This window comes from Cydia amplana, chromosome 2 (genome assembly GCF_948474715.1).
Source record: "Cydia amplana chromosome 2, ilCydAmpl1.1, whole genome shotgun sequence".
NCBI lineage: Eukaryota > Metazoa > Arthropoda > Insecta > Lepidoptera > Tortricidae > Cydia > Cydia amplana.
The window spans coordinates 8,765,525-8,783,367 of record NC_086070.1 but is presented as its reverse complement, the minus strand read 5'-3'; the positions used below and the strand labels follow the sequence as shown (position 1 = coordinate 8,783,367).

At 41.5% G+C, this 17,843-nt stretch overlaps 2 protein-coding genes across 2 annotated transcripts in view; one reads left to right on the top strand and one right to left on the bottom strand.

The window, feature by feature from the left end:
- Nucleotides 1–13,026, top strand: part of LOC134658686 (protein unc-80 homolog) — a 72,916-nt gene extending 59,890 nt beyond the window's left edge. The window contains exons 52-66 of the mRNA XM_063514344.1: nucleotides 237–329; nucleotides 910–1,020; nucleotides 1,432–1,548; nucleotides 1,874–2,008; nucleotides 2,725–2,848; nucleotides 3,593–3,805; nucleotides 4,657–4,841; nucleotides 5,472–5,637; nucleotides 6,808–6,970; nucleotides 7,759–7,883; nucleotides 8,430–8,537; nucleotides 9,108–9,265; nucleotides 10,211–10,373; nucleotides 11,318–11,446; nucleotides 12,897–13,026. Of these exons, the coding sequence (XP_063370414.1) occupies nucleotides 237–329; nucleotides 910–1,020; nucleotides 1,432–1,548; nucleotides 1,874–2,008; nucleotides 2,725–2,848; nucleotides 3,593–3,805; nucleotides 4,657–4,841; nucleotides 5,472–5,637; nucleotides 6,808–6,970; nucleotides 7,759–7,883; nucleotides 8,430–8,537; nucleotides 9,108–9,265; nucleotides 10,211–10,373; nucleotides 11,318–11,446; nucleotides 12,897–13,012 (2,106 nt within the window). The 3' untranslated portion in view covers nucleotides 13,013–13,026. The remainder of the gene's footprint in view (nucleotides 1–236; nucleotides 330–909; nucleotides 1,021–1,431; nucleotides 1,549–1,873; nucleotides 2,009–2,724; nucleotides 2,849–3,592; nucleotides 3,806–4,656; nucleotides 4,842–5,471; nucleotides 5,638–6,807; nucleotides 6,971–7,758; nucleotides 7,884–8,429; nucleotides 8,538–9,107; nucleotides 9,266–10,210; nucleotides 10,374–11,317; nucleotides 11,447–12,896) is intronic.
- Nucleotides 13,027–15,420: 2,394 nt separating this feature from the next.
- On the bottom strand, nucleotides 15,421–17,401 carry LOC134657331 (nucleoporin NDC1). The gene has a single exon (XM_063512909.1). It carries the CDS (start codon nucleotides 17,332–17,334, stop codon nucleotides 15,640–15,642), a length of 1,695 nt encoding a protein of 564 aa, XP_063368979.1. The 5' UTR covers nucleotides 17,335–17,401; the 3' UTR covers nucleotides 15,421–15,639.
- Nucleotides 17,402–17,843: the final 442 nt, after the last annotated feature.

Here is a 17,843-nt window from a genome sequence, read left to right as displayed (position 1 = left end):
CATAAAGGCTCGATTCCACCAACCGAGAATAAGGACTTCATCTAAAATTTGACGTCAAAGTTGTCTGGACTAATGTTGGCTAGATTTTGACGTATATTAATAGCTCTTACTTCTTCTAATAATTATTTATGTGTTGGACAAATTGGTTGGTTTGTTGATTTATTGACAAATAAAATACATACTTATAGTTTCTTATATGCGCCGATTAAGTATGTAATTATCTTCAACATTAACAGCGGCTGGCAGAAATCGCGCACTCGCTGCTGAAGGTCTCGCCGTATGACCCTGAATCAATGGGCTGCCGCGGCCTGCACCGCTATATGACTCAGGTAAGATGTAAATATTCATTCATTTAGATTATTGTCATCATTAGTCATCAAACCACTCCGCTTTTAACATGAAGTGTCAATGTATGTATATAGCAAATAGCGTTTTCGCACCACCTATTCGGAAAAGAGCTTTTTCTTCCCTGCTAGGAGGGATCAAAGATGGCACTTTTCCTCCCTGCTAGGAGGGATCAAAGTAACACTTTTTTGTTCTAGCACACTGTTTTTGCATTTTTTTGCACATTATTTTTTTAGCTTTAATAATCTTTTTAATCATCAGACACTAAGATTTTTTTATTTTCCTCATAGTTGATGTGAAAAGCAGTATGTGTCACACGGTATCAAAATGATTTCGTCTTGGGCGTTAACACTTGAATCCCTCATTACGCTCAGGATTCTACTTTATTGTAGAATCCATCGCTTCATTCAGGATTCAATGTACGCCCTTGACGGAAATATATCATTTTGATCCCTTGTAACACAAACTACTATTACGTAATGATACTGTCTTCTAATATAATGTGTCGCTATACGTAGCGTAGGATCAACTGGCGACCAAAACTTAAATGCGTGTTTGTCGTAGGTGCTTCCAGCAGCGGACTGGGCTGATGACGCCCTCCGTCCCTCTCTTATTATGATCCTAAGGCGCCTGGATAAAGTCTTCCTAAAGATTGCCAAGAAACCTAGCATAAGGGTAAGTCTAAAGTCGGGTAAGTTTGACTAATAAAGTGTGTCAAAGGACTGTCTTATTTCAAACATAGACAGAGAGAGTCATACTATCTTTGTCTTACACTAGTACTAGCACCCAAAAGAAAAGGATGAGTATAGCTTTTTTTGTTCCTATTTACTGACAAATTGGTTTGACTATCTATACATATATTATAGTTTCCTAGCGTAGTTTCGAGCGTGTATGAGGAATGTTATGAAAGTAACGGAAGCGAAAGAGGTATGTCAGGATCGTAGCAAATGGAAATCCGTGATCTCTGCCTACCCCTCCGGGATATAGGCGTTATTATATGTATGTATGTATAGTTTTCTAGCGTGTTCATTAATTAATAACATTTTTTTAAAGTTAGTAAACTCTACAGAGCACTGTATGTTTCAGCGCAACACCGACTGGGACTCTGCGGCAGTGTTACTCAAAGGTGTCTACGAAACTATGATACGATGTCCGTACGTCATGCATTGGCAGCAAGTTAAGACTTTACTTAACACTGTTCAAGTAAGTCAAACGGTATTTATGCCCGGTTTACTGCAGTTTTATTTTAAACATTATGTTGGATAGCGTCAAACAAAAATGTTTTCTGTGTGAACGTAGCAACTTGTTTCAACAACCATTGAGAATTATTTTATTTATGCTTATTTCGCCCTTCATAATGAAGTAATAAATAAATACATAAACAAATACAATTACTAAATTTGTATAGATAAAAAATCTAAATAAATTACCCGCTACTATGGGGCTCGATAGGTTAAATAAAAAGATCATAATATTGATGGACTATGTACCTTAATCAGCAAGAATTAGGGTTGTGTTTCCTTTGCAGGCTCTTATCGTATCGGAAAACAACAGCGGCGAGAACTTGTCGTCTGCGACAGCGGCGCTGATGTCGCAGCCGCCGCCGCCGCACTTCTGCAGCACTGTCGTGCGGCTTATAGCGCTTCAAGTCATCAATACTGGAGTAAGATTGCTTTTTAGCAACAAGATGTTATCCCTTGGTCCCTAGGCTAGGTAGATTTGGTAGGATTCAATTGTAAAACGGCAACTAAACGTATTTCGTCCCCCTAGTGTGTACGGAATCTAACAATTCAATGTTGGAAAACATAACACAACTCGTCCGCAAATCACTTCGTCTAAAGTGTATTCATCCTTACGTCTTATCATGTAAACAAACAAACGTCAAATCCATAGAAAATGTAAACATCGTAATGTCAGATGTTTTTGAGGTGATCCGTTCGTTACTGCGATTTTTAATGAAAATCTTATTATAAATTATATTTTTCAGTGGTTAATTGGTTGATTTCAATACTTTGTTAGTTTCTTTAAGTATACAACAACATTTTAAGTGATGAATATTGAGAAAAATGTGATAATGTCTTCGAGCAGTGTTTGTTTACATGATAGGACAAGTAAGGATGAATACACTTTACGTGTACTTCTTCCACCTTAAACGTTTATATTAGTCATAAGACACGTTACTTCAGATACGGAATTCAGAAAATACTTGAGATAATTTGATACTCAGATAAAATATTTTACTGGTATTCGCATTTGTCTTTATTTGATTCCGTACATGTACTCGTATTGCACACCTCACACAGTTTACGTGTGAGGTGTGCAATAAAGAGGTATTGTGCTCTAAAGTTGCTCTACCTCATTCTGCTATTTCTCTTACAGGACAGCTACTCGTTGGAGCAAATGTGCGGTGGCAGCGCTATATTTCAGTCAGCGGAGAAGACTGAAAACATGCTAATGAATCTATTTATGCCTCTTTGTTTACGAGTGGGAAGCGGGCGGAAAGGTAATCAAACGGAGCCCTTTTAGGGTCACTTTGTTTTCTGTCCGTCCGTCTGTCTGTCAATATCCTTTAGGTATCTCGGGAACGCGTGGAGGTATCGAGATTCCCTTGAAGCTGTGAAAAAAATCATCAATCATATTAGTTAACGTAACAAAAGGGTGGGTGATTTCCCGATGACCTGGAACTATGAAATAGCGGTGCCGTCATATAGCGACCGTCTCTATACTAAATAATACGGCTAAATATGGATGTCGTAGTATTTGTATAGAGACGGCCGCTATATGACGGGACCGCTATCCTAGGAAACCAGATCATTACACTACAAGCATAGGAAGAAATCTTAAAACTATAAATTTGTCAAAAATAAAAAATACGTCAAAGTGGTAACACACTATCTCACCGCACCGTGACCTTGGAGCGTCGCACCCATAAGTGAGAGCGAGAAAGAGATATCTGTGTACTTTTAAATTTGTACGGAACCCTCGTTTAATTTATTGAATAAGCAAAAAAGTTACAGTAGGTTAGTATTACAAAACCCCATCGCAGGGTGCTGATGTGCTGAAGTGGACAAGGCCAATATATTATAGTCTGACAAACAACTGTGTCAGTAGAAAAAGGCGCGTAATTCAAATTTTCTATGGGGCGATAACCCTTTTAAAATTTGTAAAATTTTCCGGTTTTTTTCCTACTGACTGAAATGTCTTTTTTTTTTTAGTCTTGACAGACTATATATTTCTTTTTGCGCAGACGTGCCCCCGCTGCGGCAGTCGGACGTGTCGTACATCGTGTCCGTGGTGCTGAGCGCGCTGTGCCCGCCCGCCGCGCCGGGCCAGCTGGCCGCCGTCAACGCCAAGCTCAACGCGGCCGAGGCGCGCGCCAACTCGCTCACCTTCACCGGCAGTCGGGACACGCGCAACACGACCAAGCTGTCCCACCAGCTCTACAAGATCGCCTTCCTAGGTGAGTCTTAATAACTACACCCCGTTATCTAATGCTCAGTTTGGGGGCAAATAGTGATGTTGCTTCACATTATTAGTCGATTCATATTTATCTATAAAGGGTTGTTTGTCAATATAAAATTCTTATTTTGTGAATGCTCTAGACATTAATTCCAGCTTTTTCATCAGATAGGACGGCGACAAATTATAGAATCGTACAGAGACGACTTATTAGGTACTAGGTGCCTAAGATAGTGTTGTATAAACCGTTTAAGTTCGGGGGTAAATATTAGTAGCAGGTGTAGTAGTAGCACTTTATTGTACATAAAACAAGTTATTACAACACAGTTGATACAGAAACAATGTACAAAGGCGAGCTTATCCCTATAAGGGATCTCTTCCACCACTTCACAGGGATCTTCAAACTGAGCATTAGATAACGGGGTGTATAATAATAACTAACATAAATCTAACGTATGGCACAGAATAAATAATAGTACTAATACAGAAGACTCACTCTCTAACAAAACGCGTCTGTTACGATCAGCACAGATATGGCCGCTAGGTGGCGACAACGCCACGCGCGGCTTATGGCTTTCCCCAAAATTGGGGCCGAACGGATGTACTTTTAGCTACCTGTAGCAAAGCGACGAAATCGCGGAGTGAGACACGCCTGCGTATGGTCTATTTCGCTTATCGCGCTCAAGAGGCATTTTGCTTTTTGCACCGACAGTTGCGACAAGCGCACTACTCTATCTTCGTCACTATCACTTCGACCATTCATAGATCACTAGACAATTGACTGCCGATAGTAATTCTATATTTTCTGCTCAAAATATTAAGTTATGACGAGACCTTACTTTAAAATTGCAGCCCTAAAAGTGCTGTGCGCATGCTTCACCTCGGAGCTCTGTTCGGAGTGGGGCCGGATCGCGCGTGCCATGCGAGACCTAGGGCGCCGGAACGAGGCCGCGGCGCACCTGTGGGACTTCCTCGAGCACGTCGTCACCTACCGCACGCCGCTGTTCGTGTTGCTGCTGCCGTTCATTGTACACAAGGTACCGTGGGCGTTTAATTTTTGTTGTAAATCGAAGAATTAGTATACGTTTTTGTTATAGTTTGTCGATTCCTTACAGACCCCGAACGGCTTATCCTTTGTCTATTGTTAAGTAAAACCGCACGTGCTTCTACCTGCCAAAAAAATGGTTGGGCCGTTTTTACCGGTTATTGAATTACCACTATGGAGATTGCAATAAGGTTCAAAATGAACTAATGGAAAAATATTTTTCTAGGCTATGTGTGGTCCATTTGACTCGCCGGCACTCAGGTACTACGGACACTACGGTTACTGAGTGCCGGCGAGTCGAACGCTACAGAACCAGTCTAAAATGTGTCATCAAGATGCGTAACGAAGACGCGTTATCGGAGAGCGCACCTACACTGGTTTTTTGAGCGTTGGACTAGTCCGCGCTCAGGTGCCAATTAGAATAAATAAAACCCATTTTTGCAGGTAAGTAGCACGTGCGGTTTTACTTAACAATAGACAAAGGATTCGCCGTGGGGGGTCTGTTAGGAATCGACAAACTATACTTATCGTGTACCTATCGTAAAGTGTAAGTAGTTTCATAGTTCATATCACAGAAATGATTGTGGGACTGCACTAATTGAAATGATTCGCATACTCGCAGCTATCCCAGCCGCCCATCGGCGACAACGAGCGGCACATGCAGTTCGTGGTGCGCGAGCGCGTGCGCGGGCTGAAGCTGCCCGCCGCGCGCGCGCGCGGCGCGCTGCTGGCCGAGCTGGCGCGCGACCTGCGCACGCTGCGCGACAAGCACGACCACTGCAAGTTCGGTCAGTGTACGGTCCACATACCCACATACAGCGAAATTACTTACAATTGCGTAAAGCAATATAATACGAGTCAGTACACGTTCAGCATTAGAACCTATCACGCGTGTCCTCATTTGCACTATCATTCATAATGTCGCGCTTTTATAATTAGTTATCAATAAAGTGTTTAATTTCGGCTATATTGTGAGTTATCATTATGTCAATTAACCAACAGAATACAATTGGTGTATGTGACACTAGCAGCCCATACAGTCAGTATGGGCATAGAGAAATATAGTAAGACAAGAGTGCTCACTCCATACATCAGTTCAGACTATTAATATCAGTGTCTACATCTAGCATCGAGTAGCGGAACTATCAGTACTGCTACTTGACAATAGATGTAGTACCGACCGGAAAGTCTTATCTCAACAGCATAAGACTTTCCGGTCGTGCTACATCTATTGTCAAGTAACAGTACTGAGAGTTCCGCTACTCGATGCTAGATGCTAATAGTCTTTTTGGTACTAAAACTGATGTATGGAGTGAGCACTCTATGTATTTTTTTCTCTATGGTATGGGCTAGATGACAAATTTTCATTTATGGTATCAATCAATCAGGTTTGTTTTTAGGATCAAATGTCTATATGGAACCCAATGCATTAAAGCAATACAAAAGTCAGAAATTATAGTCAAAGTCCGACCGTCGTACTTCACTCGCGAAACGCCCCGAACAAAACGCTATATTAACGTGACGTTAAGGTCACTGAGATCGCATCTTGAAGTATGAATAAAATGTGAGGAATCGAATGGTATCCTTACTTATTTCGTTTTTGAAAGTTAAAAAAAAACTTAAATTTTGAAACTCTCAGGTGCTGTATTTTTGTATTATTTCCATATTTTTTTAATGACCACAATATTATGATAAATTGCTCATTTGCTATCTATTTTACTAGATTTTGTTATAAAATTCAACATGTGTCATCATCCCTAATTTAGCGCTTACCTTGAAAACCAAGCACAGTGAGTTTTATAAATACGACGTCGTTTGCCGCGCATTTGTTCGTGACATCTATTTATTCATTTTCGTTCACGTTAGCGACAAATCCGAACTATTTGACTAATTTTGAAATTGAATTGTAATTTGTAACTTACCAAACCGAAATGTTATATTGCGTATTATTTTACCAGAACAAATAGCTGAGAATATAAGCGCGGGCGGCAAGCGCGCGTCTGAAGTGTACGGGCGCACGGGCGACAAGGCAGCGCAGCACCGGCCCTCGCTCATCTCCATGCTGGTGGGCCGCTCCGGCCTGCCGCGGACCCCCGACCACCCCTCCGCGCCGCTCTCGGCGCCGCGAGGTAACTATACGGGGACATAGCGCGACCACAAGGCGGCGCAGCACCGGCCCTCGGTCATCTCCATGCTGGTGGGCCGCTCCGGCCTGCCGCGGACCCCCGACCACCCCTCCGCGCCGCTCTCGGCGCCGCGAGGTAACTATACGGGAACATAGCGCGACCACATTGTGGCGCAGCACCGGCCCTCGGTCATCTCCATGCTGGTGGGCCGCTCCGGCCTGCCGCGGACCCCCGACCACCCCTCCGCGCCGCTCTCGGCGCCGCGAGGTAACTATACGGGAACATAGCGCGACCACATTGTGGCGCAGCACCGGCCCTCGGTCATCTCCATGCTGGTGGGCCGCTCCGGCCTGCCGCGGACCCCCGACCACCCCTCCGCGCCGCTCTCAGCGCCGCGAGGTAACTATACGGGAACATAGCGCGACCACATTGTGGCGCAGCACCGGCCCTCTCGTCTCCATGCTGGTGGGCCGCTCCGGCCTGCCGCGGACCCCCGACCACCCCTCCGCGCCGCTCTCAGCGCCGCGAGGTAACTATACGGGAACATAGCGCGACCACATTGTGGCGCAGCACCGGCCCTCGCTCATCTCCATGCTGGTGGGCCGCTCCGGCCTGCCGCGGACCCCCGACCACCCCTCCGCGCCGCTCTCGGCGCCGCGAGGTAACTATACGGGAACATAGCGCGACCACATTGTGGCGCAGCACCGGCCCTCGCTCATCTCCATGCTGGTGGGCCGCTCCGGCCTGCCCAGGACATGCATAGTACAAGTATTGTCTTTATAGAAGGAGGATTAATGTGATCTTCATTGCAGAGTCGGTGTCGAGCAGTTCTACGACGAGCCAGCACCTGGTCGGCTTCGACCTGCCGAGTGCGCGCGCCGACAACGGGAATAGTCATTCCAATATAGGTACCGTCCACGTACTTAATAATCCCAAAGGGGATGTTTCTTACCATCACGGGTAGCCATAAGGCCGGGTGGGGAAACAGTTGCGGCCCAAGTCGCACAAAAAATGACTAGTCAAGAGATTTTTTAACATTAAAACCACCATTTTGTGGCTATTTGCAGTTTCGAAAACTGGCGACTTCTACTTCGGATTAATCTTATAAGTTTACATAGTTTACAGACCCCTTTTTTTAACGTTGGGGAAATGCGTTTACGCATGCCACTTGGCCCGGGTAAACCAGGAGGTTTGACGTCTGTCACATGTGTCTGTCTTAACCAGTGGTAGAACCACCAACGAAGGCCGACTCCGCCTTGTAGAGGAGCGTCGTCGCTATATCACTATCAGCATTCCACTGCGTAATAGTTTACCGACCCCTGAGTTATGGCATGTTTTTCAATTCTGTCAAAAAGTCAGCACAGGATTGAACTAACTAAAGCTTGTACTTTTAATCTATGAAGAAAAAAATACACATGAGCATTTTGTTCAAGAACAATCTTTATCGTTGGCAGGGTCATCGACGTACGGCAGTGATACCAAAACGGCCAGCACGCCATCATACAGCACTACACAGACTAAACTGCGTTTCGTCTCTTCCGTCGAGTTTAAATTCACCACCGGTAAGCTACGTACATACACGTTTAAATACCTACTTAGGTACCTACATTTTCAAACAAGACATGCACGTTGGTACCAATGTTTGTGCCCAATTTAATTACCGTTCAATGCCATGAAAAAAAGCAGAAATTGGCACAATTATAATTATTAGTTATCGAGTATTGTTACCCAAAAAAAGCGCTGGTGTCCTAGCGGTAAGAGCGTGCAACTTGCAATCCGGAGGTCGCGGGTTCAAACCCCGGCTCGTACCAAAGAGTTTTTCGAAACGTATGTACGAAATATCATTTGATATTTACCAGTCGCTTTTCGGTGAAGGAAAACATCGTGAGGAAACCGGACTAATCCCAATACGGGCCTAGTCTACCCTCTGGATTGGAAGGTCAGATGGCAGTCGCTTTCGTAAAAACTAGTGCCCACGCCAATTACTGGGATTAGTTGCCAAGCGGACCCCAGGCTCCCATGAGCCGTGGCAAAATGCCGGGACAACGCGAGGAAGATGATGATCGAGTATTGTTACCTACCACCAACAAAGTTCTTTAAGGATAGTCACCAAGTAAAAGTTTAATCGACAGGTGAGACCTCCCAAACCCCTCTCTCCCCGCTGTCCCCCGGCGAGTGGTCGTGCGACCGCAGCGGCGAGCACGACGACGACCGGCCGCGGCTGCAGCGCGCGCACGGGCCCTCCAAGAAAACCTTCAAGTTCCGCCGCAGCCGGCACGCCAAGCCCGAGGTATGTTAGTACACACTATACCTTTTTTAGGGTTCCGTACCTAAAGGGTAAAAACGGGACCCTATTACTAAGACTCCGCTGTCCGTCCGTCCGTCTGTCACCAGGCTGTATCTCACGAACCGTGATAGCTAGACAGTTGAAATTTTCACAGATGATGTATTTCTGTTGCCGCTATAACAACAAATACTAAAAACAGGATAAAATAAAGATTTAAGTGGGGCTCCCATACAACAAACGTGATTTTTGACCGAAGTTAAGCAACGTCGGGCGGGGTCAGTACTTGGATGGGTGACCGTTTTTTTTCTTGTTATTTTTTGCTTGTTTTGCTCTATTTTTTGTTGATGGTGCGGAACCCTCCGTGCGCGAGTCCGACTCGCACTTGGCCGGTTTTTATTTAAGAGAGGTAATGCTTTACGCATACCACCCGGCGCTAGGATGGGCCGGGATGGTTATGTAGGACCACCTGTTGTGGGCTAACGAGACCCCAGGTTTACCCACTAAAACCCGTCTGTCGCCTCGCTGCTATACGGCGAGGTCCCAGGAACACCGAAGTACTCTTCCGCAACCTCGCCAGGATTACTGCTGCCAGAAGGCTACCTTAAAATGTGTGATGGATGCTACACCTATGTTGGACACTAGGATGTTAACATAAAAATAGTGTCGGTTGCCTGGCAACCTCGTGCGTGGATTCGGCGAAAGCATTAGTTTATAATTTAATTTATAATTTTTATTTCATTGAATAATTTAATGTATGTACCTAATAATGTGCATGTTAATTTATTGTTTTTGTGTTTTGTAAATTTATTTGTGTTGTGTATTGTACATTTTTTTTAAATTAGTGGTTGCACTGAGCATTCCATACATTAGTGGCGCAGTAGGATCGACAGCTGAAAGTTTTTGTAGTTTCTCTTAAGTATCTCGCAGTATATTGTGTGTCGTTCCCAGCAGCAGAGCTCGCGGCTGGAGTCAGACGATTGCTCGTCCCCGGGCCCCGAGAGCACGCCGGCGCGGCGCGCCTGGCCGCCGCTGCTGGCCCCCGCGGCCATCAACACGGACACCTCGTACGACAGCGAGATCTCGCAGACCTCCTCCACGTCGGGATACAGGCGAGTTCACACCTTATTACCATCATGTTAGCGTCTAATTTACAGTGTTGGCCATCGTTATTCGCAGCCTTATCAGCACGGATTAGGGTTGTAAAAAAACGGTTTTTTTCTGACTTGAAAAAAAAAACATGAAAAAAAACCGTGAAAAAAGCCGTTTTTTTTCTGGAGTACGTTTTTTTTTCAAAAGTATGAAAACCCAAAATTTGCAAGGCAGTTAATACTTTTATACGGTTGTTTTACTTGTTTTAGACTTTATGTTAACCATTAAACCAATTTAATTTAACAACTTTGATTAATAATAACATAAATGAAATTTGTAGTGGTAGTTATCGCAATTTACTGTTGGCAACACCAACGCCTCTCGTCGCCGCATCGGGGAATTCAGGGATTCCGGATACTGTACTGACATACTTACTTTAATGTACTTAGTTTTAAGTTACTTATATAAATAAATCACGGAAAACCGTTATTGTGGCATATTTTAGTTCATCTGAAAAAAAAACCTAATTTAGAAAAAAACCATGGTGCCAGGTTTTTTTTCATAAATTTGAAAAAAAAAAACATTTGGTTTTTTTCTATTTGCAACCTTAGCACGGGTAGTGAGATTTCAGACTTTTTACGCCGGAATAAAGACGAATTTGATCCTACGACCGTGATGTAAAGAGACGTGTAGTCTTGTGTTGATCGCGGCTACTTGCCAGACCATCATCAATCCACCTCAGAATATCTACAGGCGAATTCTCACTTTACTGCCGGGACGATTGAGTGATTTTATGTAGTTATGACTATGACCTGGTTAGTAAACATGTAGGAATTATTCGTATAATTACTTACCCTCCGTAGCGCGCAGTATACATTTTTCTTTTAATTCAATTCATATTTAAATTAAAATCGATAGTTCTTAAACTCCTAGTTTCCCGGGTGTACCTAACACTGGTTTTATTGTATGACAGAGAGAGCTACAGCCTGCAGGCGTCGATGACGGAGTCTCCGGGCGGCTCGGCGGCGCGCGCGGCGCTGGCGTCGCCCGAGCCGCCCTCGCAGCGCACGGCCACGCCCGAGGCCAGCCCCGACGGTAAACACGCCTTCGTATGTATACCTCATACCTACCCATACCCACTGTCGTACCGCTGTCTCCTCCTTCCAAGCCAGACATGTATGGGTACGTCGAGGTGATGGTCACAAATGCCGCACGTTTATTGAGGGCCAATGGCCATCTCTGCCATAATTATAGCATTACCGATTTCAAACATCATCAAACATCAAACATGAACATTTATTCAGCAAATAGGCCACAAGGGCACTTTTACACGTCAACATGGAATTTACATACAGCAAAAAAAAAAAAACACATCTACAATTATAAAATACAACTTTCTAAGCCGCAAATATAAAATCAAACTAAAGTATTCATACGCCGGCTGTTATGCACCACGTTGCAGAGGAAATTTCATATATATTAAAGCTAAAGTAATGCCTTGGTAGGTATACTGTGTTTACAGTTTTGAATGATTCACGGTTAGTTGCACTAGACTTATATAGACCGGGATATGAACGGTGATTACCTTTAGTATTGTTGTTGTATAATCACGGTTCATATCCCGGTCTATATAAGTCTAGTATACTGTGTTTATTTCACTGATGACAATGTCAGTGTAGAGGCATTTAAATGTCGGTACCGTAGGTACCTACAGTTTTTTTTGACGCTGTATTTTTAGGATAACTGCACCATAGATGGAATAAGAATACGCACAAAATGGTGCCAATTACTGTACCAATAATAAATCGCACCTCTTTAAAGTTCTACGTATCCCTATCTCTATTATGACTATTTCCTAAGAGATCTGGAGAAAATAGCGGACCTGTACAAGCTTTTAACTCATATTCTTTCTTTTAATTTTTTACACACATACATATTTGGTCATCTACCTATCTATTTATAATGTTTCGCATTTCTTACTCTCTCTCAAATTATTTGTAGTTGAAATTTTATAAATGACCGTTTAGCACTTGGGAGCTTATCTTGTGAACAATGACAAGGCTCCGCTATTAACTAATAATAGTAACAAAATGCATACAATTTGATACAAAACTCTTGTCTAAATCACAAGGTTTATAAAATTCCAACTATACCTACAATTTAACTCTTGTGTGCATGGGGTGTCTTTAGACGCATGACATTACAGGATGGTATTGCACCTGTCCAATATCGTTGCGTCTCACTCTCTCACTAAGCAAAAATTGAGATGCAAGTAACACATTGGACGTGTGGAAATACCACACTAAGCTAGGTTAGACGATCGGGATCTGATGTCACAGCTCACTTTATGTAGAGACTATTGGGGGGATTTATGTCAAGGCGATGTGGGCTTGGGAAGGTCAACACAGTTGTTTGATTTTGGTACCTACTTATTTACTTAACCAAGAAAATAAGTTTAATTCAATTCTAGTGGTGGAACAGACATAGTTGCTATTCTGCCAAATTTTATTTTTGAAATGAATTTATAAAATGAATAATTTCCCAGCATCTATAAGCGAATCGGGCACGTCGTCCGCCGAGCGCACGGCGCTGCTGGGCGCGGCCAGCCAGCGCTCGCTCCTGCTCAGCAGCGACCTGCGCGACGAGGACACACTGCTGTAGTCACCTCACCTGCAGACTGGTTCCGGAAAACGCAGCAAGCGAAGATTGCGACAAACTGGACCGACAGCCACGGATCATTTCGAAGAGGTCTTTGGCCAACAGAGGACGTCCTTTTAAGACTTCGATAACTTTTAGGAAACGTTTTAATTTATGCTCATACAACTTGGCATTTACAAAGAACTTCTGGAATGAGGTTACCGGACTACTTCACCAAGTTAGTTATTTAGGTCATGAAATTACTAAACTACATTTAGGTATTTGAAGGGCCATAAATATGTACTGTAAAACGTTGTACGATACTCGTGTCGATTTAAAACACTCCTCAGTTATGTTATATTAACCCTTTGACCGCCGTTGGCATGTATACAAGACAACGATAGAACGATACACTGGCGCCGCTGTCTTGTATACAAGACAAAAATTCAACCGCTCGGTAAATGTGGAAAAAATATCAATTATATTTTTTTTTTACACTCATGTTCATGTTTTAGGTCCTTGTTTAAAAAAAAAATGCATTTATTGCAGCTATAGAAATCCATTCTTTTATAATAAGGCTCTCAAAAAAATTGCTCCAGATTTCAACGTTTTTCTTGTTCCTTGTCGCCGTTGTCCTGTATACAAGACAGCTAGGGATGGGAATGTTAACTCGATATGAGGATATTCAAAATAAATATCAAATCGCAAATCTGGTTTTATTTAATCATTTGAACACTTGTTAAATGCCAATTGGTGGTAACTAGTAACTAGAATACGTAAAACGAGACGAGAGAGACAGGCATTAACTATAGCTGAAGTTCAGGGAGCTTCTTCAGCTGTTGATAGTAGAGTCAGACAAGTAAATCTGTCCTTGTGGTTTATTTGCAGAACAAAAGATTCATTTTAAAATGATAGTGTAGTGGGGAGTGATACCCTGCAGTGACCGCTTCGCACAAGAATGGTAGGTGTACAGGCGGACGCTAGGACTATATAGTCAGTGTCGCCTAACTATGAGAATGTTATATATTTGAAATTGACGAAAAATTGTCATGGTAGGGAGGATGTAATACGGAAACTGATAAGCTCATCTAAGGAACATGTCGTATGTGAAACATGCATACCCGAACGTTTCCGATCCCCACCCTTTTCCAATATTATTGTTCTTCACTCATTGACAATTCAATTAACCCACGTGCAATTTTCCCCAATGCAGTTCCGGTACTTACATTTATATTATCGACACACGATGCGCGGCTCTAACGTTACGCTTATAAAGTTTACGTACCGACAAGCGCTTACGCCGTTGACCTAGAGACTATTATTACTTAATCCGCGCGGAAACAGTCCTTGTCGGTCTGCACTGCGGACAGTCCATGCGCGCCGTTGTCTTGTATAAACGACTTCTTGTACAGCCTAGTGCGGTGATATTACGTCATGAATCGATATTTTTAACATTGTCGTGTGTAAAAAATATGTTAATTTTGGGCATTTTCGAAATAAATTAAAGTTGGATAAGAACAAAGCCAAATTGAGAAGATTTTTACCATAAATTGTAAATATCGATATCACTATTTGCAATCCCTAAACTTTTTATTAGTTGTTTACTTAAGATTTGCTCTGGCGTGTGAGTGAGCGTCTTTGCGGACTAGGTCCGGCGGCCAAAAGGTTAAAACACTCTTCAGTTATGTTATATAATTCTCTTGTTGCGAATTTCCTATTTTTTGCACTTGTATCATAGATCAGGATCACTATTAACTACCAAATCAATGAGAACTTGTTCATCGAGTATATGAGGATTTACGAAAATAGGATAATGTAAGCATACAGTGAATAACAGTGAAGAACAAAAGCACAAATTTATTAAATAATTTAATTATTCATGCTAGCCTTACATCAAACACTTACATTTGTATTTTAAACTAATATTCGCAAGGAAATTGTCTTATCAAAAGATGAATTAAAGATACTGATTATAACTAACTAGTTATACATACTGATTAGAATATTAGCCTTAGAAACAGCTGATTAAACTAGAAATCCATCAATATCACAAAAAAGTAAGAAAGTGTTTGAATCTTAGAACTTTCCTTTTGATGATACCTAACCGTAAGTTAAGCTCAATAATTAAAGACACAATGAGTTTCATTGACTGTTAGACAAGTCTGTGATCAAAGTAAAGAAATACAACTGTTATAAGTACCTACATATAAACATCTAATTTTTAACCAACTGAGTGAATTAATAGATGTTAAAGTTATATTGTTTGATAATAATTATATATTATGTTGTTTATTGATGTAGAAGTTTTAATAAAAAATATGGTCATAACGCAATCTTTTTTTATTTTATTAACAATCTTGACATTATGAGGTGTTACTTGAAAGGGTACAGGTAACTAAATGTATGCTCGTCCCCCTGGGCAAGCCCTGGGTAGGAGAAATACTATGCAATATCAACTATCAGGCTGGTGACACTCTTGCTAGACTATATTTTTGAGTTTCAATACAGTAGACAAATAGTTTTGACCATACAAAAGTATTTCATGGAGAGTATAATCGATCTAAATTGCCACATACTTAACTAAAACAAATTCTAAACATAGCTAATCTAATTAATCATTAACATTAAGAAGGTAAAATATTCTACAACAGTCAGGGTTCTTTACACAATAAGAATGGTTGAACAGCAATGTGTACATCAGGATCCATAGGTATTTCATGGAAATACTTTGAAAAAGTGATAACTATTTTATATATACTCCTTTTAACTGAAGTCATGAGGGCAGACTTCATTTTGATAGCAAACACATCATTCAGGATGTGTTTCTTTGGCACCAATCCTAGTTTAGTTAACTTGTCTAAATTGATCTTGAGATTTATTAAAGCTGAAATCACAATTGGCAAGTCATTCTGTACCACACCATACTTATCTTCCTTTAAGGATGCGGCCACAATGAATGCCAGGCCCTCGCATGTCCACATGACTGGCTGAGCCTGCATTAGCAGGAATTTGAGTTTGGTGTCAGTCAGCTCCCCGAAGAAGTAACTGATTCCTGGCTTCTGGCAGATCCTCTGTAGCAAACCATTGAATTCTTCTTTAAGAGCTTTTGCAAATGTCATCTCATTAACTTTATTTTTATTAAGATTATAATTATAATCTTTTGGCATATCAGGAGTTTGTGCCAAGTTTCTTAAATTTCCAGAATAAAGTGTTCCTGAAGGGGGTGTGATGTTCATGTTCTTTTGTGAATTCCCAACCTCAATTGGTTTTACATCACTATTAATATTTTCCAATTCCTTTGTATAGCTATTAATTATGTTTAAACAAGTTTCTAAGATATGATTCCAATTTCTTGGATGGCCTCCTGGCTGTGACAGTGTAAAGACCTGCATTCTTCTGGTAGAGTCCACCTGAGACACTATCTTCAAGTCTTGAGCCCCTAAATATCCAGTAAATTGTGTTCTCTGAGCTAATGCAGCATACAGGGTCAGACCAGTTTCTGATTCAATTTGAAACTTCATTGGTTCTGTCAACACTATGTTAAAGATGGTTCTCATGGTGTACACTGAGATGAAAAACAAGCTGGTGTAGAACCAGAGTCCAATCCAAATGCCAGATCTTATTAAGTTTAATATATTATCCAATGGAGCATCTTCCAAGTACAAACTGTAGACATCAGAAACAACACTCCGGGGCTTGTGGCCCCACAAGTAATAAAACATGCAGAAATACACAACAGGCATTACAGAATTCTTAAAACCCATAGACAATATTCTTCCAATAGCTTGTTTTAACTGTTGGAATTTATTTTGATACACGTGTGGAAACATTAGCATGGGTGTACTGAAAATGTGTGCATTTAAGAAATAATACAGACCCATCCACATCCCACCAAACTGTAAAAATAGACTTTGCTCCATGAGACATTGGCCATCATAATGTTCACATTTCTTTTTCAGAACATTAAAGTTGCTTTTAGCAAGAGATGAATACAGGCTCATTGTAAAGTAACCACTTAATGCATACAAAATGCTGAATATGACATTTTGGGTTGTGAATAAATTCAAAAACATTGAAAATCTGGTGAAGTACTTAGGCAAAGGAACCATGTAGTAGCTGCCATAAATGTATGCTTGAAAAAACGAAACCAATCCCAGCAGCACAATATTCAGGCTCATTTTCCATCCAAATATGTCATTGAAGGTCGAAGCAAACCATGATAGTGGATGTAGAATATCCACCTGAATAAAAAACACCAACACAACAGCCAGAAATATTTGGAGTCCGAGATTCCATAGCACTGCTGTTACCAGTCTTTTGGAGAATATTTCACTTTTAGACTCCATACCGGCACTCGTACTAGGTTATTTTCACGAATGTTCAATTTTCAAAACCGAAAAACGCTTCGTTTTATTGTCAAGTATTGCCGACCAATTTAATCATCACTAATTTCAGAAATCGTAGTATTTTATGCGTTTTAACGTTTATTAATTATCTAACGAAAGTAACGAATAACAAAAGTAAAATCAACGGTCGCAATCGCAAATCGCAACCACCAGCAGATTGACATTGACAGCTTTTCAAACAATAATTGGGGTGTGTTCAGATATCATTGTCTATTAAACCCCAAATTAACATTTTTGCCGGAATTAAAACAATAGAATTCAAAAATAACAAATATAGCCGGTCAACCAAATCTTGTCAGTAAAAAAAGGCGCGAAATTAAAATTTTCTATGGGACGATATCCCTTCGCGCCTAGATTTTTCAAATTTGCCGCCTTTTTCTACTGTCAAGATCTGGTTGACCAAGTATAAATTCTGAATATGGCCCCGCAAATTTAAGCCGTTTCCAGAC